This window comes from Mytilus galloprovincialis, chromosome 10 (assembly GCF_965363235.1).
Source record: "Mytilus galloprovincialis chromosome 10, xbMytGall1.hap1.1, whole genome shotgun sequence".
In the NCBI taxonomy this organism is placed as follows: Eukaryota; Metazoa; Mollusca; class Bivalvia; order Mytilida; family Mytilidae; genus Mytilus; species Mytilus galloprovincialis.
This window is the reverse complement of record NC_134847.1, coordinates 90924591-90951773: the sequence shown is the minus strand read 5'-3', so window position 1 is coordinate 90951773 and position 27183 is coordinate 90924591. Positions and strand designations below refer to the sequence as shown.

General features: G+C 34.2%; 1 protein-coding gene across 1 annotated transcript; it reads right to left on the bottom strand.

Moving 5' to 3' along the window:
- Nucleotides 1-642: 642 nt before the first annotated feature.
- Nucleotides 643-27021, bottom strand: LOC143048751 (ribosome production factor 2 homolog). The gene is made up of 10 exons (XM_076222624.1): nucleotides 26919-27021; nucleotides 21707-21839; nucleotides 20366-20403; nucleotides 15781-15820; nucleotides 13492-13573; nucleotides 10709-10785; nucleotides 10112-10211; nucleotides 9299-9401; nucleotides 1732-1876; nucleotides 643-853 (listed from the first exon to the last, which is right to left on the bottom strand). The coding sequence occupies exons 1-10, from the start codon at nucleotides 26936-26938 to the stop codon at nucleotides 650-652; spliced, it is 942 nt and encodes a 313-aa protein (XP_076078739.1). The 5' UTR covers nucleotides 26939-27021; the 3' UTR covers nucleotides 643-649.
- Nucleotides 27022-27183: the final 162 nt, after the last annotated feature.

Below are 27183 nucleotides of genomic sequence, written 5' to 3'. Positions count from 1 at the left end.
TTACCCATTTATTGGAATTTTTTCTTCAGTCACATAATGGAAGGGCAGACACGAAAATTACTGAACTAAAAGATTGATATGTTTTCCGTCCGTGGTAATTTATTCATAAAAATCCGAGGTTATGCATTTTCTTCATCCAACTTGAAAGATACCCATGTCGTCGACTTGATATCTAATTTTTCTGCTTAACTATGTACTAGATAAATTGAAAACTTATGCAAATGGTGTTTTTAAAACAAAACACCTCGTAATTTTGTTTGTTTCTATTAACTTTTAAATTTTTTGTCACTATAGTAAACAATACAGTAAACATTTATCGCCTTCTCTAACAAAGAGCTTCGATTCTTTTGTTCTATTTCAACCTGGTTTCCGACTGAAAAGTTATGTAATTGTTATGACAGGTATTTTGTAACTTGAATATATGAGTATATATTACATTGATAAATTTCTGGAAATGTTCATGTATAGATAGAATTTTATGATCAATGTATTTTGAGTATTTCAAAAGTAGTGATTAACCTTGGAAGATATAGATATCCAGTCAGTATCCATAGGGTTTTGATAGGCATTTTATGCAATCTTTACCATGTCTAACAAAAAAGAATATTAAATAGTTCTCAACTGCAGAAAATCAATAAAATATGAGAGTTTATGTTTGTTTTATTTTCTTTGGGCTACTAGGGGTTTCAGCGTCGTCTGTTGTTCCAGTGGTCTGGGCAGAGTCTGTTGATTGTCTCTTTTTCAATCCTTTCATTTTTCTTGTCTGTAATTTACCCAAGTCCTGTTTTGTCATATGAATTCTTCCTAGTTTACTTCCAAAGGCATCCTGGGAAATATTCTTTTTCTTTCTTGGCTGAAAAATAAATTAAAATAAATATTGAGCAGTTATTCTTGAGATATTTTATCATGTCATGTCTATTCTGAAATTTTATTTTCCTTATCAATTTTAGAATGTTAATAAGTTTCCTGTATTTCTGAAAGGAGTAGGTTCAGTAAGACCCCTTTTTGGCCCCAAAATATAGCAGTTTTACAAAATTGTTAAAATGTAAACCTTTAGTTATTTATTGGACAGTAGAATGCTTCTGCTACATAAATATGGGCTGTTTTTGACAATACAATGCACATATATCCGGTACTAGCACCATTAAGTCATGCTAAATTACTAAAATCCTCATAATTTTAGCATTTTAAGTTAAATTTTAGACGGGTTTCGTGTAAAACGAAAGTGGCCGCATTTTGAAATTTGAGGCCAAAATCGGTCCTTACCGGACCTACTCCTTTGGTTTCATCTGTTCTAGACTAAGTGGTGTATTTTATGTTTTCCAAAAGGGTTTCATTTGTCATTGTCTCTTAACATTTATTATTACCACAGTTGTGTGGTAGGTACTGGGTATGATCCCTAGCCAAATCATACTCAGACTTATATATAGGTATTTGCTCTTATTCAGCCTGGTTTTAGAGAATTACTGTTGCCTCTCTAGGTACTTTCAGGGCTTGTTTATGTCAATACTTGAAGGCTATTTCAAGTCTTCTCATTAATTAGTCTAAAAGAAAGAGTGCTCTCAACATTCTCTATTTTTAGTGTTTTAAGTGACTAACCTTAGCTTCTCTAGGTACTTTCAGGGTTTGTTTATATCAATACTTGGAGGCTATTTCAAGTCTTCTGATTAATTAGTCTAAAAGAAAGAGTGCTCTCAACATTCTCTATTCTTAGTGTTTTAAGTGACTAACCTTAGCCTCTCTAGGTACTTTCAGGGCTTGTTTATATAAATCATCAGAGGCTATTTTGGTTCTCCTCATTACTAGGTCTAAAGAAGGACCCATCTCTGCAAGTTCTATTCTTGGTGTTCTGCTGCCAGACTTTTTCAACATAATCCTTGAGAAAAATCGATTGTTAAAACAAATAATGTATATTTTGTTATGGTAAAATCATTCCCAGATACATATTTTTGGAATTATATTAAAGCCATTATTTAATAAGGATGTCAATTTCATAAAATAGTAAGGTTACAGACTTAAAACGTCAACTGTGTGAAAATAATGATCATAATGATGTAATGTGATTATTTAGAAGTTAATGTTATACATTGTACATTGTAATTGGTGAATACTTGGTACTTATTGGAGCTTACCTCTTAAAATAAAGATTATTATTCATATTATTATTAGAGTTCTTGCTCAAAACAAAAACGCATGTTATTTCAGTTTTAAATTAATAACATAATTGTGTAAAATGCAAACCTTATTTAAAACAAGAATGTGTCCCAAATACATTGATGCCCAATCTGCACTATCATTTTATATGTTCAATGGACCGTGAAAATGGGGGGAAATCTCTAATTTAGAATTAAAATTAGAAAGATCATATCATAGGGAACATGTTTTCTAAGTTTCAAGTTGATTGGACTTCAACTTCACCAAAAACTACCTGGACCAACAACTTTAACCTGAAGCGGGACAAACGGACACACAAACCAGAAAACATAATGCCCATAAAATGAGCATAAAAACCCCAATAAAGTGGTTGAACATATTTTTTTTTATTTAAAAGTCTATAAATCAAATAATGATATATTCCCTTTTTCACATCTTTGCAATGGTTGTAGGCAACTTAGTAGCTGAACTTGCAATCTTTTAACAAGTCAGTTGATTGCAGGCCACTTAGAAGCTATAGGTACTGAAACTGCAATTTAAACCAAGTCAGCTGATTGAAGGCCACTTAGAAGCTATAGGTACTGAAACTGCAATCTAAACCAAGTCAGTTGATTGCAGGCCACTTAGAAGCTATAGGTACTGAAACTGCAATCTAAACCAAGTCAGTTGATTGCAGGCCACTTAGAAGCTATTGGTACTGAAACTGCAATCTAAACCAAGTCAGTTGATTGCAGGCCACTTAGAAGCTATAGGTACTGAAACTGCAATTTAAACCAAGTCAGGTGATTGCAGGCCACTTAGAAGCTATAGGTACTGAAACTGCAATTTAAACCAAGTCAGTTGATTGAATGCCACTTAGAAGCTATAGGTACTGAAACTGCAATCTAAACCAAGTCAGTTGATTGCAGGCCACTTAGAAGCTATATGTACTGAAACTGCAATTTAAACCAAGTCACGTGATTGCAGGCCACTTAGAAGCTATAGGTACTGAAACTGCAATTTAAACCAAGTCAGGTTATTGCAGGCCATTACATAACTCAGTACTGAAGCCCTTACCCAAGCCAGGTGATTGTAGACCAATACATAACTCAGTACTGAAGCCCTTACCCAAGCCAGGTGATTGTAGACCACTACATAACTCAGTACTGAAGCCCTTACACAAGCCAGGTGATTGTAGACCACTACATAACTCAGTACTGAAGCCCTTACACAAGCCAGGTGATTGTAGACCACTACATAACTCAGTACTGAAGCTCTTACCCAAGCCAGGTGATTGTAGACCACTACATAACTCAGTACTGAAGCCCTTACACAAGCCAGGTGATTGTAGACCACTACATAACTCAGTACTGAAGCCCTTACTTAAGCCAGGTGATTGTAGACCACTACATAACTCAGTACTGAAGCCCTTACCCAAGCCAGGTGATTGTAGACCACTACATAACTCAGTACTGAAGCCCTTACCCAAGGCAGGTGATTGTAGACCATTACATAACTCAGTACTGAAGCCCTTACACAAGCCAGGTGATTGTAGACCACTGCATAACTCAGTACTGAAGCCCTTACCCAAGCCAGGTGATTTGGACCACTACATAACTCAGTACTGAAGCCCTTACACAAGCCAGGTGATTGTAGACCACTACATAACTCAGTACTGAAGCCCTTACACAAGCCAGGTGATTGTAGACCACTGCATAACTCAGTACTGAAGCCCTTACCCAAGCCAGGTGATTGTAGACCACTACATAACTCAGTACTGAAGCCCTTACACAAGCCAGGTGATTGTAGACCACTACATAACTCAGTACTGAAGCCCTTACACAAGCCAGGTGATTGTAGACCACTACATAACTCAGTACTGAAGCTCTTACCCAAGCCAGGTGATTGTAGACCACTACATAACTCAGTACTGAAGCCCTTACACAAGCCAGGTGATTGTAGACCACTACATAACTCAGTACTGAAGCCCTTACCCAAGCCAGGTGATTGTAGACCACTACATAACTCAGTACTGAAGCTCTTACACAAGCCAGGTGATTGTAGACCACTACATAACTCAGTACTGAAGCCCTTACTTAAGCCAGGTGATTGTAGACCACTACATAACTCAGTACTGAAGCCCTTACCCAAGCCAGGTGATTGTAGACCACTACATAACTCAGTACTGAAGCCCTTACCCAAGCCAGGTGATTGTAGACCACTACATAACTCAGTACTGAAGCCCTTACCCAAGGCAGGTGATTGTAGACCACTACATAACTCAGTACTGAAGCCCTTACCCAAGCCAGGTGATTGTAGACCACTACATAACTCAGTACTGAAGCCCTTACCCAAGCCAGGTGATTGTAGACCATTACATAACTCAGTACTGAAGCCCTTACACAAGCCAGGTGATTGTAGACCACTACATAACTCAGTACTGAAGCCCTTACCCAAGCCAGGTGATTGTAGACCATTACATAACTCAGTACTGAAGCCCTTAGGCCTAAATTAAAATATTGTTTGTTTGCCCTTTTCCGACCCTATGTTTTGAAACAGGGTAGGTAGGTAGGTAAAATATTTTTTTTTTTCTTTCCCAAAAAATAACTTAGCTCGGTACATTTTTTGTCATGGGTAGGCAGGTAGGTATAATATTTTATTTTATAGATACAAAATCTGCATGATGTCATTTTTGTCTGTATTGCTTTTGTTTAAGTATGCTTTTGTTAATAAGTTTCTAGGACTATTAGTATAATAGTCCCAAGTTTTGAAAAAAAAATATCATGTAGAATGTGAAGTTAATTCATATGCACTACAACTTTTTTTCAAATTTCAAAATATAGGGCTGTGCGGCATATTTTAAACGTTTACATACCTGGAATTTTTAAGAATTTTAACTTGCACTAATAGTACTCTGTACCTTGAACGCTTACTTCAAGGTTCAAACCTAAAGTTTTTCTGTAAGCAGGTAAGAAATAACTTTGTTCTGGAAAATATGTCCGGGCATAAATACATTGTACATTACTAGTAGAAAAAGTCCCTAGAGTGTTTAAATTTTTGTGTGTGCCTGTGTTTCCAATAAAAATGCTACAAGACTTGAAACTCAATTGTCTCGTATTTTACACCGCATTTATAAATGATCTGTATGGGAAAACTTGGCGATTTTACTGCCAAATATTCTCCCCTTTACAGACCTTTGGTTCATGTCAGATATAAATCAGAATTTATCAATGCTGGTCGAAGGCATCATTAACATAATCATCCTAATCTACGGACCACCAAAGGCCATCCCTGCATAGGATACAAAGTCTGTTTACAAAATATTTTGTACACACGTTGATAATTTAGTATTGGACGAACTTTTTTTGAATGAACCCTGCTCTTCATGTATAAAGACACAGAGTAACGTTCGTTAAATCATGATTCAAAGCTTTCAACATCGATTTCAAACAAATGCTTTGAAACTCCAAATGCAAGTGTTCATTCATGTCAAACGCTCATGTAATACCAAACGGACTAGACCTTATACAGGAAAGATAAAACCTGAGAATTCCGGTAAAAAAGTTTTGAGTGGGAAACACAAATATAAGATTTTTGGTAGGAACAAAAAATATAATAAAATAAAATCTTGCTGGTAAACATAAATAAAAGATTTTCAGGCGGAACGAATTTATAGGGTCGGTCGGTAAAGGGCAAACAAACAATATTTTAATTTAAGCCTTACACAAGCCAGGTGATTGTAGACCACTACATAACTCAGTACTGAAGCCCTTACCGAAGCCAGGTGATTGTAGACCACTACATAACTCAATACTGAAGCCCTTACCCAAGCCAGGTGATTGTAGACCATTACATAACTCAGTACTGAAGCCCTTACACAAGCCAGGTGATTGTAGACCACTACATAACTCAGTACTGAAGCCCTTACCCAAGCCAGGTGATTGTAGACCATTACATAACTCAGTACTGAAGCCCTTAGGCCTAAATTAAAATATTGTTTGTTTGCCCTTTTCCGACCCTATGTTTTGAAACAGGGTAGGTAGGTAGGTAAAATATTTTTTTTTTTCTTTCCCAAAAAATAACTTAGCTCGGTACATTTTTTGTCATGGGTAGGCAGGTAGGTATAATATTTTATTTTATAGATACAAAATCTGCATGATGTCATTTTTGTCTGTATTGCTTTTGTTTAAGTATGCTTTTGTTAATAAGTTTCTAGGACTATTAGTATAATAGTCCCAAGTTTTGAAAAAAAAATATCATGTAGAATGTGAAGTTAATTCATATGCACTACAACTTTTTTTCAAATTTCAAAATATAGGGCTGTGCGGCATATTTTAAACGTTTACATACCTGGAATTTTTAAGAATTTTAACTTGCACTAATAGTACTCTGTACCTTGAACGCTTACTTCAAGGTTCAAACCTAAAGTTTTTCTGTAAGCAGGTAAGAAATAACTTTGTTCTGGAAAAATATGTCCGGGCATAAATACATTGTACATTACTAGTAGAAAAAGTCCCTAGAGTGTTTAAATTTTTGTGTGTGCCTGTGTTTCCAATAAAAATGCTACAAGACTTGAAACTCAATTGTCTCGTATTTTACACCGCATTTATAAATGATCTGTATGGGAAAACTTGGCGATTTTACTGCCAAATATTCTCCCCTTTACAGACCTTTGGTTCATGTCAGATATAAATCAGAATTTATCAATGCTGGTCGAAGGCATCATTAACATAATCATCCTAATCTACGGACCACCAAAGGCCATCCCTGCATAGGATACAAAGTCTGTTTACAAAATATTTTGTACACACGTTGATAATTTAGTATTGGACGAACTTTTTTTGAATGAACCCTGCTCTTCATGTATAAAGACACAGAGTAACGTTCGTTAAATCATGATTCAAAGCTTTCAACATCGATTTCAAACAAATGCTTTGAAACTCCAAATGCAAGTGTTCATTCATGTCAAACGCTCATGTGATACCAAACGGACTAGACCTTATACAGGAAAGATAAAACCTGAGAATTCCGGTAAAAAAGTTTTGAGTGGGAAACACAAATATAAGATTTTTGGTAGGAACAAAAAATATAATAAAATAAAATCTTGCTGGTAAACATAAATAAAAGATTTTCAGGCGGAACGAATTTTTAGGGTCGGTCGGTAAAGGGCAAACAAACAATATTTTAATTTAAGCCTTACACAAGCCAGGTGATTGTAGACCACTACATAACTCAGTACTGAAGCCCTTACCGAAGCCAGGTGATTGTAGACCACTACATAACTCAATACTGAAGCCCTTACACAAGCCAGGTGATTGTAGACCACTACATAACTCAGTACTGAAGCCCTTACACAAGCCAGGTGATTGTAGACCACTACATAACTCAGTACTGAAGCCCTTACACAAGCCAGGTGATTGTAGACCACTACATAACTCAGTACTGAAGCCCTTACACAAGCCAGGTGATTGTAGACCACTACATAACTCAGTACTGAAGCCCTTACCCAAGCCAGGTGATTGTAGACCACTACATAACTCAGTACTGAAGCCCTTACCCAAGCCAGGTGATTGTAGACCACTACATAACTCAATACTGAAGCCCTTACACAAGCCAGGTGATTGTAGACCACTACATAACTCAGTACTGAAGCCCTTACCCAAGCCAGGTGATTGTAGACCACTACATAACTCAGTACTGAAGCCCTTACACAAGCCAGGTGATTGTAGACCACTACATAACTCAGTACTGAAGCCCTTACACAAGCCAGGTGATTGTAGACCACTGCATAACTCAGTACTGAAGCCCTTACCCAAGCCAGGTGATTGTAGACCACTACATAACTCAGTACTGAAGCCCTTACACAAGCCAGGTGATTGTAGACCACTACATAACTCAGTACTGAAGCCCTTACCCAAGCCAGGTGATTGTAGACCACTACATAACTCAGTACTGAAGCCCTTACACAACCCAGGTGATTGTAGACCACTACATAACTCAGTACTGAAGCCCTTACACAAGCCAGGTGATTGTAGACCACTACATAACTCAGTACTGAAGCCCTTACCCAAGCCAGGTGATTGTAGACCACTGCATAACTCAGTACTGAAGCCCTTACCCAAGCCAGGTGATTGTAGACCACTACATAACTCAGTACTGAAGCCCTTACCCAAGCCAGGTGATTGTAGACCACTACATAACTTAATACTGAAGCCCTTACACAAGCCAGGTGATTGTAGACCACTACATAACTCAGAACTGAAGCCCTTACCCAAGGCAGGTGATTGTAGACCACTACATAACTCAGAACTGAAGCCCTTACCCAAGACAGGTGATTGTAGACCACTGCATAACTCAGTACTGAAGCTCTTACCCAAGCCAGGTGATTGTAGACCACTACATAACTCAGTACTGAAGCCCTTACCCAAGCCAGGTGATTGTAGACCACTACATAACTCAGTACTGAAGCCCTTACACAAGCCAGGTGATTGTAGACCACTGCATAACTCAGTACTGAAGCCCTTACACAAGCCAGGTGATTGTAGACCACTACATAACTCAGTACTGAAGCCCTTACACAGGCCAGGTGATTGTAGACCACTACATAACTCAATACTGAAGCCCTTACCCAAGCCAGGTGATTGTAGACCACTACATAACTCAGTACTGAAGCCCTTACACAAGCCAGGTGATTGTAGACCACTACATAACTCAGTACTGAAGCCCTTACACAGGCCAGGTGATTGTAGACCACTACATAACTCAGTACTGAAGCCCTTACCCAAGCCAGGTGATTGTAGACCACTACACTACTCAGTACTAAAGCCCTTACCCAAGCCAGGTGATTGTAGACCATTACATAACTCAGTATTGAAGCCCTTACCCAAGCCAGGTGATTGTAGGCTACTACAAACTCAGTACTGAAGCCCTTACCCAAGCCAGGTGATTGTAGACCACTACATAACTCAGTACTGACGCCCTTACCCAAGCCAGGTGATTGTAGACCACTACATAACTCAGTACTGAAGCCCTTACCCAAGTCAGGTGATTGTAGACCACTACATAACTCAGTACTGAAGCCCTTACCCAGGCCAGGTGATTGTTAGCCATTAAGTTGCTGAGTAATGAATCTCTAATATAAGTCATGTGAGTAATTGATCATTACTTGTAATTTCTGAGAAGGATCTTGTCTTTTATAGCTGTCACACTGATAACATGTTCAACACCAGCTAATCTGATATTCTTTACTGAAGGTCCTCGGAAGAAATCTGAAATTATAAGATTTGTTTTTTCAATATTTAAGGTGATGATGGTAAACTTATGTCTTCTTTACTTTTAATATTTAATGTGATAATCTTAGCAATAAAATAAAACATTCCCTAATCTAAGGAATATTCCATCAATATGTTAGGAATGGTTGTAGGTCTTTTGTAATTGAAAGTTCATTTGATGTATGCAAAAAATATTTACAGAACAGAATCATTCTTTATAGACTGTGAAAATGGGTAAAAACTCTAATTTGGCATTAAAATTAAAAACATCATATCATAGGGAATATGTGTACTAAGTTTCAAGTTGACTGGACTTCAACTTCATCAAAAACTACCTTGAACAAAAACTTTAACCTGAAGCAGGCAAACATAGAATGAACTAACTGACGAACAATCAGATGAATGGACGCAGACCAGAAAACATAATGGCCATAAATGGGGCATAAAAATATGTTTGGATGCATGCAATGTTCATAAAATAGTTCATGTACTATAATTCGGTCAAAATCAGTCAACTGGGAGGAGACTTAAAATAATAAGTCACTATTGTACAAATAATGTTCAAAATCAGCTCCAGTTCAAAAATTGTTACAGACAAGTAAAATGTGTATGCAATTTCAAAGACCCGCGGCTGTCATTCCTCAAAAAGTCAGTCAAACAGGAACCTTTTTTATCTGTAGATAATTATCTTACACAAGTTAACTTACCAATGAAGAGGTTTTTCAGTCTTTTATGTTCTTTATCCTGTTCAAATAGTTCTCCTGTGAATATCAAACAAGGTTTGGTTCCATGAGAACACTTAGGACCCTGCAAATAAGTTAAATCAAAGATAGTATTTGATATCATAAAATCATAAACAAGGAAATTGTCAATTTCTAGATGTAAGTCAAGATATGAGGCTGACTTAACTGTATCTGTTGTATCCTTTATATCTAGTTTGATCGGATAAATGTGTTCCACATAGTCACCAAATTTTGAATTATTTAGATAGAGAACTGTAATGTAGTTCCTGAGAAGGATGCAACATAAAATTTTCAAGAACAGACAGACGGATTGACAGACAGAGGTAAAATAGTTTATCCCACTTTTTCATATAATAGATTGTACATAATTATAAATAGATAGCAACCACATGTAATTTGAGGTTACAAGTTGGGTCAATTTCTTGTCACGGGTTTAAAATTAATTATCGCTGCTTGTGTTTTTTTCCTTAGGACTATGTTGTTGCTGTCTTTCTTTGACTTATAGTAGACTGCCTGTCTAATATCTTAAGTCTCTTTCTTTGTAAGAAAGGATAAACCTACCTCTATTTCAGCCATAGGTGTAAACTTATCCACACCCAATTCTATCATATCTAACACATGGAAGTCAAATAACCGCCCTACAATATATAAAGTGAATGTGATAAAAGATGTAATAAAATCTTGCAAGGAAAGATAGTGTACTTTATCGCACCGCTGGTAAAATATCACGTTTTGATTGGTTAAACACCGTCATGTGGTGACCCCCTATGAGACCGTAGAAGGTTAGTAAATTTCATAGGGGTTCATGACGCGTTAATGGTGACGTCATCTATTAATGTTGTTGTGTTTCATTATTTATTTTTCAACATAACGCAGCAGAAAAAGTCCAGCATGCGATAAATTTGTTATATGGTGAACTACTGACCCACTACGGACCATAGAGGGTGAATAAAATCCCTAGGGGATTCAGCCTCCGGCCTCACCCCTATGAATTTTACTAACCCTCTATGGATCCGTAGGGGGTCAGTAGCGAACCATATAACTTATAGTATGGTGTAGCATATCTAACACAAAAATCCTTCTCACACTTGATAGACCACAGCATTTTTAATGAAAGTGATTCTACTTATTTTTAATGGGGTCATATATGGCTTAATGCGTATATCCCTTAGATTGAAAATTATGAAATTAAGCAGCATGGAATTACTAAATTGACTTTTAGTTACAAGTGAATATGCAAATTTACTTATTTATCAGATGTTACATGTCATTATTAGTTACATAGTGTGCTAGTGACCTAATATGGTATATATGGGGTCAGTAAATTACATATGGGGTGAGAGAGAAGCTGGAATCCCCATATGGAATTTACTGACCCCATATATACCGTATTAGGTCACTAGCACACCAGGGGCGGATCCAGGAATTTATTAGGGGGTGGTCACCTTTTGAAATCTTAAATTAAAATTCAATTTTTTTATGGCCCCTTATAGGAAGATTATGTTTGCCACAAAGCAAAACACACTTGCATATAGATTTCAAAACAGTTCTGTTTGCTTTTATACGTTCATTCATTGCTTTATCAATAAATATTTGAATATCAGTAGTCCTTTGCTCAATGTTGTCAAGAAAAAGTTGAGCTTTTGCTCTAGCTTCAGTATGACTTTTTTTTACATGATTTCTCATCACGGCCGAAATGATCGTTAAGTCTTGTACTTGCATGTGCTATATCTGTTAGTGGTTTGCATGATAATGTTCCCAAACTATCAACCCCAAACAGAACACAGTATATGCAGTAAGTTCCTTCTTGTGAAGGTGAGTACACTAGCCCATCATAGTAATTTAGCCAATTCAGCTGAAACAGTCTGTTCTTTCCTGCATATTTTTTTTATAGGAAAGTTATAATAGTTTATTCCAGGTTGGAAATGATTTCTTATCAAATTAAATTTCTCTTCGTTTGTTGATTTACGTGTTGATTGTTTTACAAAACCAATGTCGTTTGTACTTATATGTAAGTCGGGGGTTGTTTCTTTAATCTGATCACTTTTATTCGTATCAATGCTAGGTCTATTACAAGTCGTTGGTACTTCAGAGGGGGCTGATTTGTGGTGTTACCTGAAGGAACGAGGGTATAAGTTACTAAAAAATTGGAATGAACGAAACTTTTAGACAAACAGATGATGGAACTGGGGTATTCATTCAATATAGAATATTTATGTGACTTTAAAACTTTAATTTAAAATTATTTTTGAATTTTGGCATCACAGTAAAAAAATATTATTGGTCGAGAAAAGTTATTATACAAACTTTAAAAATTTAGATAAACGTAATGTAAAAAAGTATAAATTACCTGTTAAAAACATCTAAGATTGAGGACTGTCTCTTCATTTTTACACCTTAACATCAAAGAAATCGACCAAGTAATTAGCGATTGTTGATTACATGTTCATTGTATAAACATACCTGTCAAGGTACATGTATTTAGCCTTAAGGTAAGTAATGACAACTTCATGACTGGTGAGTTACAATATACAAATTGATTTGATCGACGAATTTATTTTTCAAAATGTTCAAGGTGCACCATTTTTTGGTACATGGTGCACCAATTTTTGAAAACCCAGGGGGTGGTCACCGGCACCGGATGACCACCCCCTGGATCCGCCTCTGCACACTATGTAACGAATTTATCTTACCGACTATCTTAACGTGTGAAATTTAGACCTATCAAAATAAGCAAATCTTCAATACTGTTAGCATTAAGAAACTACTTCCATTGATCTTTCAAAAACAGATACCAACAATAACAACTTGTTAGGTTTAAATGTGTTTTATGAATTTATTTCAATCTGAATCATCATTTTCTTCGTCTGTTGAAACCTTTACGTTTTTTTTCTCAGTACCGTTTTGTTTTTATAAAGGGACATAGCACCACTAATAACCGTGTATGAAATAAGCCCTGTCTCCCTACTACCTTATATGAAATATAAAGGGATGTAACACCGCTACTAACCGTGTATGAGATAAGCCCTGCCTCCCTACTAACTTAATATGAAATATACACGGTTTCCACCAGGGTGTTTTTAACCAATCACATTCCTAGAAATGTATAGGAGGTAAGATAATTATCTATATTACATTACAAGTACTTCAATATTTGATATTTCCATATCTTTGTAAACATCAGACCTGTACTGCTAATTCTGCATAGTGTTTTATAAAATAAATATTTCTGTTAATACTACAAATAATATCTACATGATCTTTACACAAGGATTGAAATATAATCAAAGTTTTGTCGGATCCCTTTGAATTTGACTAATTGAGGTTTGACTGTAATACCATACCTAATACTAAGTTGTCAGGTCTTTTCTTTGAATGACAGCCAAACATAAATAATGAGGCGTCAGATTTCTTCGAGAAAAATTCCTAAAACACATTTTAAATCACACTGTAATAAAAAACATCTAACTTACTTAGTCATTCTAATGAGAGCTTAAACAAACTAATAGTACAACATATAATTGCTGTCTAAGAGTTTAATTTGAAGAAGCCAACAATCAACCTAGCCTTCAGACATTATCCCCAAAGCGTTCATTGTTTTCTATTTAGACATTATACAAAGCGTTCATTGTTTTCTGTTCAGACATTATCCAAAGCGTTCATTGTTTTCTGTTCAGACATTATACAAAGCGTTCATTGTTTTCTGTTCAGACATTATCCCCAAAGCGTTCATTGTTTTCTATTTAGACATTATACAAAGCGTTCATTGTTTTCTGTTCAGACATTATCCAAAGCGTTCATTGTTTTCTGTTCAGACATTATACAAAGCGTTCATTGTTTTCTGTTCAGACATTATCCAAAGCGTTCATTGTTTTCTATTCAGACATTATACAAAGCGTTCATTGTTTTCTGTTCAGACATTATCCAAAGCGTTCAGTGTTTTCTGTTCAGACATTATACAAAGCGTTCAGTGTTTTCTGTTCAGACATTATACAAAGCGTTCATTGTTTTCTGTTCAGACATTATTCAAAGCGTTCAGTGTTTTCTGTTCAGACATTATACAAAGTGTTCATTGTTTTCTGTTTTCTGTTCAGACATTATCCAAAGCGTTCATTGTTTTCTATTCAGACATTATACAAAGCGTTCATTGTTTTCTGTTCAGACATTATCCAAAGCGTTCAGTGTTTTCTGTTCAGACATTATACAAAGCGTTCAGTGTTTTCTGTTCAGACATTATACAAAGCGTTCATTGTTTTCTGTTCAGACATTATTCAAAGCGTTCAGTGTTTTCTGTTCAGACATTATACAAAGTGTTCATTGTTTTCTGTTCAGACATTATCCAAAGCGTTCATTGTTTTCTGTTCAGACATTATCCAAAGCGTTCATTGTTTTCTGTCAGACATTATACAAAGCGTTCATTGTTTTCTGTTCAGACATTATCCAAAGCGTTCAGTGTTTTCTGTTCAGACATTATACAAAGCGTTCATTGTTTTCTGTTCAGACATTATCCAAAGCGTTCAGTGTTTTCTGTTCAGACATTATACAAAGCGTTCAGTGTTTTCTGTTCAGACATTATACAAAGTGTTCATTGTTTTCTGTTCAGACATTATCCAAAGCGTTCATTGTTTTCTGTTCAGACATTATACAAAGCGTTCATTGTTTTCTGTTTAGACATTATCCAAAGTGTTCATTGTTTTCTGTTCAGATATTATTCAAAGCGTTCATTGTTTTCTGTTCAGACATTATCCAAAGTGTTCATTGTTTTCTGTCAGACATTATACAAAGCGTTCATTGTTTTCTGTTTAGACATTATCCAAAGCGTTCATTGTTTTCTGTTCAGACATTATACAAAGCGTTCATTGTTTTCTGTTTAGACATTATCCAAAGTGTTCATTGTTTTCTGTTCAGAGATTATTCAAAGCGTTCATTGTTTTCTGTTCAGACATTATCAAAAGTGTTCATTGTACAGACATTATCAAAAGTGTTCATTGTACAGACATTTTCAAAAGTGTTCATTGTACAGACATTATCGAAAGCGTTCATTGTTCAGAAATTATCCAAAGCAATCATTGTTTAGACATTATCCAAAGCGTTCATTTTTTGCTGTTCAGACACAATCCAAGTCATTGTTTTCTTTTTAAATCAGAGGTTGTTTTTTACGGTAGCTGTATTGAACTAATTTTTAATTGTTTAATTTACAACTGACCTGGACCAGAATGAATCAAGGAAACTAGTTTAACCCAACCACATGTAATGCCTCTGCATAGTCTTGCTGTTTTTTATTTCTTCAAGGATGACTTGATTCTGTTTAATGTGATGTGATATTTTTTTTTATACTTTGATGTTATATTTTCTATCATGAACAGGTGACTGATGTCACTATATTTGGTTGGTTGAGTTAAAAAGCATGTACAATATTTCCATATCATTTTATATTTGTGTATTTCCATTTCCCAAAGAAACAGGTCTAATGGTTAGTTCAGTCTTCTTTTGAGAGTTTTTGATTGTTTCAAATTTGTTCTAAAATATTACCACGGTTTCCATGATCATATTACCACGGTTTCCATGATCATATTACCACGGTTTCCATGATCATATTATGTTTGATGATTTTACAACTACTGATAACTTACCAGTGGTGTTTCATCTTCAAATGGTCGTAATATATTTTTTCTGAAATTGAAAAAAAGCAATTCAAGTTAATAAGCAGAAACACATCCATAGCCTTTTACATGTAATTAGGATAACAGGGAATTTAACAACTTCAATGAACACTAACTTATAATTAAGCATACAATTCATACAATTCTAACCTGTACATGTATGTGATATAAACGTATATTTCTGGTTTGTGGTTTGGAATCTTAATTTAACATAGGATGATAGGAGGGGACAGGCCGTGACAAATATATGGTGCGTCAAAACATGTTTGTATCTGTCATGACTTTTAACATGGTTCAGTATTCATGTAGTACATGTTATGCTAATATAGACTTATCAATTCTTAGAGCCTCTGAGAATCAGTGTATTTAATTAATTAATATATTTAATTGGCAAAATCATTAACTGCTGCATTAAGGTAACACGATACCGAATGACGTTACGCCATGAGTTATTGTTCCTGACGTTATCAAATAACGTTCACACATGTATAAGCCAATGCAGCGGGTTTTGTGTAGCATTTTTAACGGTAACTTTCCCTAGATGCAGAGTGCCGAGAGTTTTGATGCAATACGTAGCGGTTATTTGACATAGATTGTTTTATCGTTTTCCGGTAATCATTCTGCTTATTGTTAATCTTTAAAAAGTATTACTTTACTTTTTAAATATTCTGTTTCTTTTGATATTTAAGCATCTGCACGTTTTATCTATATATGTTCTTATGCATAACAGGCACAGTTTTATCACTTTTTTTTAATTCTTGGTATAGATATAGGAAGATGTGGTGTGAGTGCCAATGAGACAACTCTCTATCCAAATAACAATTTTTAAAAGTAAACCTTGGTTTTTTTTTGCAATAAGTATTAATTCATGTTTCACGCCGTATCCCCATAAAATTTTGTTTTGAAATTAGAAATCTAATTCATAGAAGCTTAGGATGATGTGTAAAAAAACGGGGAATTTTACAACTATTAATTCGTTTTAAAATGGTCATCAAAAACACCGCTCGGACAAAATTGAAATTTATTTGGATGAGAATACGGATATAATTAGGGGAAAAAGCACAATACAAGCAGACGTTGAAAATCATACAGAAAATAGTTTGTTTGTACTGAATGTAAAAAAGTGGTTATTTAGCCAAATAACTTTTCCTGTTTTTCATGTGTAAACAGTCTCTGAAATGCATTCGTCTGTACAGAGTAAATTCGATATAGTTTGGAAATATTTTAAAATACAGTGCCAGCTTTGTAATCGTATAAACCAGGTCTACTCAGGACGGACAGCAACATCGGAATGAAGCATTAGAAAGTTAACGAAGGCTGAGAAATACATGGGCACTTGATTCGGCAGAAAAAAAATAACAAAATTCAGGTTCCGTTACAGTCTGAATAAAGCCAGCCCCGAGTATCCACTTGCGTCTACAAACGCAAGTTGATAGTTGGGACTGGCTGTAGTCAGACCGGTTCCGTGTTCCATGATTCCGTTATAATTTTTTTCTCGAAATTTACATGCAAACGGCTGACTTTTTATTATTCAAACGGCAAGAGACTGTAAAAAAGCTAGATCTTGAAATCATTTAGATTTTATATTCGTGTTAATTTACGCTTGCATGGGTATTCGGTGTCTTTTTAGTTTTGAGTTGGAAATAATGTACATGTACAAATTGGGAGACAAAACGATTGAAAGAAAATTAACAAAGTTACCTTTTAGGGCTCTGAGGGCCATATTGCTCGCATAATAGGCGTGGGAAAAGGCCCGGAAAGTTTCTTTCTTAAAAGTAGTTTTTAGAACAAGTATACAAGTATATATATACATGTATAGCGTCAGTTTAAATTTTCCCTTCCATCATCGTGGATGCCCTGCCTCTATTGCAAAACCTACCTATTGTATTTATTGTTAACTTGTTCTCGTCCTGAACATGCATGAACTATTTTCCACTGAACGTTAACCAACCAATAATCAAAGCTATCAATCCTACAATTTACCCCCGTCACTTGGAACTTTAGTTGTTAAAATTTAAAAAAATTCGACAAAGTTTAAATGCAGACCATGAGGAAGACCAAAATTGAACAGTTACGCAAAACTAAATAGCTACGTTACCGCTTGCTCATTTTGGAAGTGGGGTAACATGAGACTTTATCTGTAAAAGTACAAGTACAAATAAAAAAACATGTGTACATGTACATGTTATTTGTACAAAGGTTGGCTGATAGAATGATAAATAGAGATATGTGATATATGCAATTTATAAGATAGCAACAGCTGGGCATTAATTAGCTGACATCAACACCTTGAAGACATCAAGAAAATCGTGACTAATGCTAATTGGAATAGTATCTTTACACTTCTTATTTGTAGTTTTAGTAAACGTTGGAAAAGTTTGAGTATGTGTAGTATAATTGTCACAGTAACATTTCAGTCTCTTGGTAAATATTAGTTCAAGTCTTAAAACTTTTGCTCTTCTCTAGAAAATTCAAATCATTATGAAATATAAGGAGATGCGGTAAAATTTCCAATTAGTCAAGTTTCCACCAAAGACGAAATGACGGAAATGCTATCCTTCTTACATTGCTACTACATTTCAGATCTCCAAATTACCATTCCATTATATGAACTGGATATTCAAAAATATGCATTGTCACCAAATTACTTATGGAGCACGTATCATCATATTGTTTTACATTTGCCCGTTCGACCGTTAATCCCGCACATAGTATATATATAGAGTTAATTCGGCTAATTATTTAGAACTACAGTAGTTCTGCTTCAGCTTTAAAACTATGTACCTGGTGTTACTACTCATATTATAGGTGCGCATATCGTCTGGAGTTTCTTTTTTGTTTCATGACAGGCTGCTGGATTAGGCATTTTGATAAAAATACAAAGGCACACAGAGTACAGACTCTTGCTTACATCTGATACAGGTTGAATTTCAAGCTGGAACTTTTAAATTTCGCAGTTGTTTTACTTATGTAAAGAATGCATATATGATCTCAAGATTTGTTATGTAAATAATTTTTTCACAAATGACAGAATGTTGAAATTTGAATCAACCCGAATAATTCAGTCCCTCCCCGTAATCGATCTCTCCTGCTTACTTAATGTAGTAAGCGGAATATAACGACTGAATTATTCGGTTTAACAGTTTGCAAGGTTTGTCCAACTTGCTGAGCAAACAAGTAACATATTTACACAACGCAGAGTACACTATACTACATGTATTGTATGTACCAAGTCAAGAATATGACAGCTGTTTATCATTCTTTTGATGTTTTTCAGCTTTTGATTTCGTCATTTGATAAGGGATTTTTTCGTTTTGATTTTTTCTTGGAGTTTTGTTATTTTATTTTTTGTGGAATGTGTATTTTATCATGATCATTATTTTTCCTCATAACTTTCACAAAATCTTTTTTGACAGGTGCATCAAATGTGTCTTTTATAAACAACTGTTTTCAAAATTGTATTGTATCGTCCCGAACATGCATGAACTATTTGCCACTGAACGTTAAACAACCACCAAACCGAGCAATTAAAAAACTGTTAATGCAGTGATGATACCACCATTGTCTAATCTGATGGAGTTAAAAATCAGTAATTCGGATGAATCTCACGTGAAATGTTTTATTTAATTTTCACGTAAACTTAACAAAAATCTGAAGGTATTTTTTATGGTTTTAATCAAATTTTAGAACAAAGATGTTATTTAAATAATTTTATTTCAAATATTTACGTGAATTTAACGTGTACAAAATTCCGGTGATTTATGCATGAACTATTATCATAAGCTTCACATGGCACCTGTTCACGCAAGTTTCAAGTCATGATATGCTCGTTTGATGTGAAAATCGGACGATATTGATATTAATTCATATGAGTGAAATTCCATGTGCAGGACGAAATAAAATTATATCTGATTCAGTAGAATTTTATATTGCATTACTAGGAACTTTACGACAGTCGACAGGGGAAATGAAAATTAAAATATACTCATTCAGATCCCGTCACATATTTTTTTCTCCATTTCTCTGAGAAGGAATAACGTTATATTCCGTACACCATAACGTCACACGTTTTTGGTCAAATTCTAGGCCTATCGATCAACTTTGAAGCCATTTATTTCAAAAACAAGGATGGTGACATATGAGTTTCTATACGTGTATGGATTCACTATGCAATCCTGGATATTATGTTAGTTTTTTGTTTTTCTCCGTATATAAGAATATAGCCATCCATTCGAAAATCTAAAAAGGTTAGCCGAAAAAAAGGCATTTCCCCTATATACCTAAGTAAATTTGTCGCCAAAATTGACGTTTTCCTATGAAAATTACAAAAAAACAAAAATGGTGACCCCCATTTTTTATTACATATTCCGATGTAACTCGATTCAAAGTACACGTATGACAAAAATTTTGGAAATCGGGAGATATGCCATTCGGTATCGTGTTACCTTAATCATATAGTTCTGTCACTTCTTGTCTCAAACAATAACTATTTTGTGAATACTACTGTACAACATCATACAGAATTACTGATTTACTAATCATGCTAATAGTTTACCTTTTATACATCACTGCATGAGGTTTCTTTAACATGTACTGAAATACAAATAATCATTATTCAACTTTGTCCTTGTTTGGCTATATATAAGTTATATAACTATTTTGATCTGAGGGTCACTGATGAGTCTTATGTAGATGAAACACGCGTCTGACGTATTATACAAATATAGCCTTTGTATGAGGTCGATACAAGGATATATTGACCTGAAAGAAGTATATTGACTGAGGACGAAGTCCGAGGTCGATATACTTCTTTGGGTCGATATATCCTGTATTGACCTCATACAAAGGCTATATTTGTTATATTATTAATTTCTGACCATATTTGTATCAAAATCGTCATTTAGGTTTGTTGGCATTTTATAAATATTACATTGTCTCCTTGACAATAACAACATATTAGTTGTTATTTCATTTACTTTTTTTTTGACATCTTATGTATTTGAAGAATAATCGATCACAGATATCATGTGTTTCAAAACGTTAAACAATATCCTGAAATTCATTACATGACGTCACAAAGTATATTGGTTTTTAGATATTCTAAAAATAACCGTGCAATATGCTTTTTGCAGGTCAATATGCGTTTTGCTATCCGCCGTTTTCTCTCTACCTTCGAAAATATAGTTTAACATGTGACTATCCCTAAACGAATCAAATTTGTTAAAATATACGAATTAATAATATTAAATTATAATCATGGTACCTTTGATATAACTACATGTATTATAAACAGTTGTATTCTTAAGTTATCATTTTCTTTGTTTTAGTTATAACAATTGGTCTCTGAATATTCCTCTATTTCTGATATACCGGGTAGTATAAATATAATAACAGTTTGGTCTAATAACTTTATCCAGGGCATTCTCTTACTTATGATTTTATCTGTGACAAAGTTATAAAAGTTTAATTCACATGGCCCTTGGGACATATGTGACAAAGTTATAAAAGTTTAATTCCTTTGGACATAATTCAGTTGTATCCATTTTCAATCATTAAGGATTTTGTGACATAATTCAAGATTTATCTTTTACCAATATTTCGACTGTTTCTGCTTTTTAGTCAGGTTGTTGTCTCCTAGACACATTACCTATTTCCATTCTCAATTTTATTATAGATCTGTGATATAGTTACTAAAGTTTGGTCTCTTTCAAATATCTTTAACATGGATATATGGCAATGTATGGTATGTATTGGTAATTTAAGGTTCATCACTTATTCTAATCTTGAATATGGTAATTTATCTTTCATATCCTTAAAGTTGGTTATGGCAATTTTAAGTATTATCTCTTACTAATATCTTAATCTTGGATATGGTAGTTTAACTTTAATATCTTACTAGTTCCTTTAGTATTTGTGACACAGTAATGCTGGTATTTCCACCTTTGATAAACATGGATGATTTGGTATTTTCTGTAATCTTGCCATCTCTGTTCTCTAAAAATCTTCTTCCTTTTTGTGTCTTAGGCTTTCTGTCATTAAAAAAACATAAATGTACAAATGTAATGCATTTCAGTAACTGGTAGTATTCCTTTATTAATTTGTGTATTATTATCATTTCCCTTAGTTTATTCTGTTACCTATTCTGAAATTAGACTCAGATTTCTATTAAGCTGAGTTTTACTGTGGGTAGTGTTGTGTATTTGTTTATTCTGTCTTTGATAGAGTCAAAGTGGGAGGGTTGAGATCTCACAAAACGTGTTTTACCCTGCCACATTTTTTGCACCTCTCTAAGTCAGGATCTTCTGGCCTTTATTAGTCATGTTAGTCTTATATGTTTTTTTAAATTTTATTTCATTTTAATATGTTTCAGAGTTAAGCATGTTAAGTGTCTACTGAAGTGTAACTGAACTAGTACACAAATTCTTGTTTAGGGGCCAGCTGAAGCCCAACTACAGTTGTTGGATTTTCTTCATGTGTTGAAGACCCATTTTTGGTCATGGATTCTTTTTTGCTCTTTGGTTGGGTTGTTGTCTCTTTGATACATTCCCCATTTCCATTCTGAATTTTATACTGCCTTAATTAAATCTAACTTATTCTTTAGGTAACTTCATTAGACCAGATTAGTTCAGTATGTTGAAAATCATGATTGCTGGCATATTTTTCATTTCATTTTAACCAGCTTTGTTATAAAGTGAAATGAAAGTAGCTAGTTTGGACAGAGTAAAAAATAGGGGATTTTAAAAAGAAGAGATCAGAAAACATGAAATATAATTGTTTTTAACAGCTTTTGACCTCAGATTTCATGTGTAATTTGTCAAGAACGATATACAACAAAGTCAAGCATGGTATAGGGTGGGGATGTTGGGACCTTTATTCATATTATTAGTTGTTATCATAGCAAAAGAGCAATGTGACTAGCTTGATTATAAAGATTGTACATAGTTTTAATCGTAAATTTCATATTTACATCCAGTTTAATTACATTTCGTTTAAATTGGTAATGGGGTAAAAAAATTGTAAATAGTCCACGGGAACAATATCATGAATATGTAATCATCTGATGTAGATGGAATAATTGTATACTGAAAGAAGAAGAAGAGCTGTATAATTGGAATTGTTCTTCTTTCTTTTACAGATCTTTACATCTTGTAGAGATAAATGACTAGGTTTTTGATCATGACAATATTCATTAATTCAGATGTTTACATGTTGTAGAGATAAATGACAAGTTTTTTTATCATGACAATATTCATTAATCATTTCATCCAAAATAATCATGTAATTCAAAACCGGTTACATTTTTAGGAAATCACTTTATACAAAAACAATAAAAAACATATTTTCTTATGTTATACAAGTTATAGTGTCGAGGATTGCGGGAATGAAAGCGTTCCTATATCTGCCATTGCCATTAACTACGAAGTCGCATTTCTATGAAATATTGTAACTATGATTATATGCTTATGTTCATGATGTTTGAATGAATATTGAACTGTACACTTGTCTTTTCTTGAGAGTCAAACCTAGTCTAACACATAACAAAGTACACATTTCAAAACCTATATACATGATATAGCAATACACTAAGTAAAGCATCATTAAGTAATTATTCAATACATAATATTTCAGAGGGATGCAAATGTGAATAGGATTGAATAGGGAGCAGATTTTCATAATGAAGGTAAAAAAAAGTCTGAAAAAATACAGGAAAAATTATTAAAACAGAGCAGTTGCTTGAAAACATGCTTTGGATTTCCCATACTATCTAACTACATGTATTTTCACCTCTTACAAATAAAGCTGCCCCTATTCAATATGGTTGAACAAACAGTGAAGTGGACAAGTATTGCATCAAAGGTGATTTTGGGCTTACAGACCTGGATTGACTAGGATAGACAACCGCGGAATCAAAACATAACGAAATTTTGTGACCGCCTGTCATTTCTCAAAAATGGGAGTAAAATGAATGAGTTTTATCAAAGTATATATAGGCAGAGGCAAATTTAGAGGGGGCACAGAGGGTCTGTGCCTATCTATCTGTATCTTCATATTTCCGCACTCAGTCATAACTTTAACTATTACGTGCCTCCCATTCTGGGAAAAATTTGGTTGATTATACATATGGAATCACCGAAGCATGACTGGAGCAGGCCTACTCTTAGGCAGTCAATAGACGTATTTACACTTGTATGCAAATTTGTCCGCCATTACGTAAAATCACACAGGTTCCCGTAAACTTTGACATCATAATTTAAATTATTTGACGTCACAATTTAAAAGTGATTGTTGCTTGGCGTCAAAAGGTGATTCGGAGTAGATCTAAGGTCATTCGGAGGCAAGATCCAACTAAATACCAAAAGTGTAAATACGTTTATGGGCCTCCACTTATGAAAAATTCTGGATCCACTGCATAATTTGTTTTCAGAGATAAGTGCATGTGATGTCATGTTCAGACACAAATCAAATCAAAATAAATAAACCTTTCATATGACTTGATTTGTGTGTGAACAGTGTAAAAGCTAAAACACCTAGTATTGATCAGTATTCTGTAATTTCTTCTAGACTAAGTAAGTAAGTAAGTAAGTAAATTTTATTTAGAGTTGGCATATATATACATAATAACAGAGAAAACATGAGCTCTGGTGAGCTCTTTAACCGACTATCACATAAAAAACATGCAGCATCATGCAAATACTACCAAATAAAACTAAAAAAATATGCAATATAATGAAAGCAACTCTATTTGATTTGTGAGTCTCAAGAGTCAAAGTTCATGTGACAAGCGCCTCTATGTGCATTGAAACGGGGGAATCAGCAAATCACTTGGGATCATAAAATATAACAGACTAAAAGGAATCCGGGTCCGTCCGCCCTGATTCTGGTTCGCCCTAGTTTCTGTTCGCCCTAATACCTGTTCGCCTCGAGTCTGTTCGCCCTGGTTTTATTTTTTAGTATAGTGTTGCGTTGTGTGTATATAATTGAATGTGGTGAAGTCAGTCTACAATTTGGCCGAATATTTACAATATTTTTAAATGTGAAACAACTGAAGACTAAGTTGTTGTCTTGCTGCTACGAGGATAAGTTTCTGTGAATTCAAAGACTACAAAATATTTGACATAAAACAACTAAAGACTAAGTCTAAATTTAACTTTATTGATACATTTTAACAATATAAAAATATTCAGTAACAGTTATACAAGATCAATTCCGAACTGTACTTCGCACACCTTTATTTCCTAAACGAATATTTAAAAGCACTTATTTGAATTACTATAAGTGAAACAAATACCAAAAACACAGTCACACTGCTGTACATTGATCACTTGTCATCAGTGTTTTTACCCATCCAAGCTGACTATTTTATTTGACCAAAATATTATTTTCATTATTAATCCATCAAAGACAATTCATATAACAATCAGTGATATCAAAGATTTCAAATGATACCTTATCAGCAATCAAAATTCAATCAACAGTAATTAAAAGTAATTATAAAATAAAGTGTAACAAGACTAACAATGCAGCCAAGAACTTTATTTAATTAATATAAATTTGGCAAATATTCTGTATTTAACTTTTAATAGATATACATAAATTTCAATATATAAATAGATATATATATTTCGTTCGTGATATACATGTTCCGGACCATATGAGTATTTGGACCATACGCGTATGGTCATGACCATATGCGTATACTCATATGGTCCGACCATACGCGTATGGTCTGACCGTACGCGTATGGTCGGACCATATGAGTATAATACTCGTTTGGTTATTAACGGGCCGGACCATATAAGTATTTGGACCATATTTGAGTATGTTTTTCAAATTACATAATAAACGTTTCAATGATTCAAAAACTTTATCTAGGAAAAAACAATAATGGTTACATGACAATGTATTAGTTTTATTATTCAAAGATTATGTAAAAATTAAATATTGATGCCATAGTTAGTTTTCATCGCTAATTACATTCTTGCATATAGGTTTGGAATGACATTTACTTCCACACGGTATCATAGCTTATTTGTACTTGCAAATTTTGGTTGTGCACGATCCTTTTCATTTTTCACCTTTTGTTTGCAAGTGAAAAGCTAGCCTTTTTGCAAATGCATACAGTGATGCCGAGTTTTGGGCCAATCCGATATGTCTACGGTGTTTTTAAGAAGCTCTAGATTTCAAATATCGTAACATGACTGCAATACACCATATCCACAAGACAACTTAAAAATAAACTATATTCTTCTCCAGTGACTTCTTGTGTAACAGTTCATTAAGAAATTTTTGGAATTTACTTTTTAAGTCGACATATTGCCTTTTACTCGTAATAACAAACCGGTAATTACCATCGGTAATGACCATCGGTATAAAATGTTTTTATTATAGTTTTGACAAGTAAGTTAAATGAGCTATGTGAAACTTCTAAATTTTATTTAGCTTGTCTTTTATTTTAATATAACAATAAAATCACCTATATGATAGCGTCTTTTTAATGAACGATCATACCATATGAAGACTTTAGAAGTAACAGAGTTTTAATTACCCCGACCATACGCGTACGGTCGGACCATACGCGTATATACCCATATGGTCATGACCATACGCGTATGGTCCAAATACTCATATGGTCCGGAACATACATATCATAAATGAATATAGGGCGAACGGACCCAGGGCGAACGGACTATCAGGGCGAACAAACTCAGTGCGAACTAACCTAGGGCGAACATGTAATCAGGGCGAACGATCCCGATACCGACTAAAAGCATAAAAACAATAAATAAATAAATATAAGCACTAGCATTTAATGGCAGATATATTAAAAAAAAATGCATAAAAAGCAGAGCAAAAGGCCATTATAAAAAGAAAGAAAGAAATTTCAGCTTTGAGACAGCACTGGGTGGAAACGACATGAACTGCAGTAACATTTTTGACCCCCACACCAGGAATTTATATAATTCCTAAACTGGTCAAAAGCTAAAGCCTATCTTGATCTATGTCTATTAGCCAATGATCTAAAACTGTAAAACAATAAATGATAAATAGAAAACCGGCTTCCAATTGTGTTCATTTTTTTACACTGATAATAATATTTCATAACCTACACTACTCTTTGCATGACCATTTTTTCTGTCCTGCAGTGTCTGTTTCTTGTTTACAAATTTTCCACGTGTGAATCTAATGTTAGACACAACTTCGGTAAGACGTGCAAAACAAATTCCGGATAAGACTAGACTTAAGTAAATCTGGCTAAAAAATAATATTTTAACAAACACATTTATTATTCAATAAAAAAAATAATGAAAGAAATATGATTTTTAACAGTATGTTAATATCTGATAAAAAAAATTAAAAAATATATGAAAAATA

Coding starts and splice junctions, on each gene's coding strand:
- LOC143048751 (XM_076222624.1), bottom strand. CDS start 26,938: ATGGTCATGCAAAGAGTAGT. Junction 13,574..15,780: donor TTGAAGATGAAACACCACTG/GTAAGTTATCAG, acceptor AATGTGTTTTAG/GAATTTTTCTCGAAGAAATC. Junction 854..1,731: donor AAGTACCTAGAGAGGCTAAG/GTTAGTCACTTA, acceptor TTTATTTTTCAG/CCAAGAAAGAAAAAGAATAT.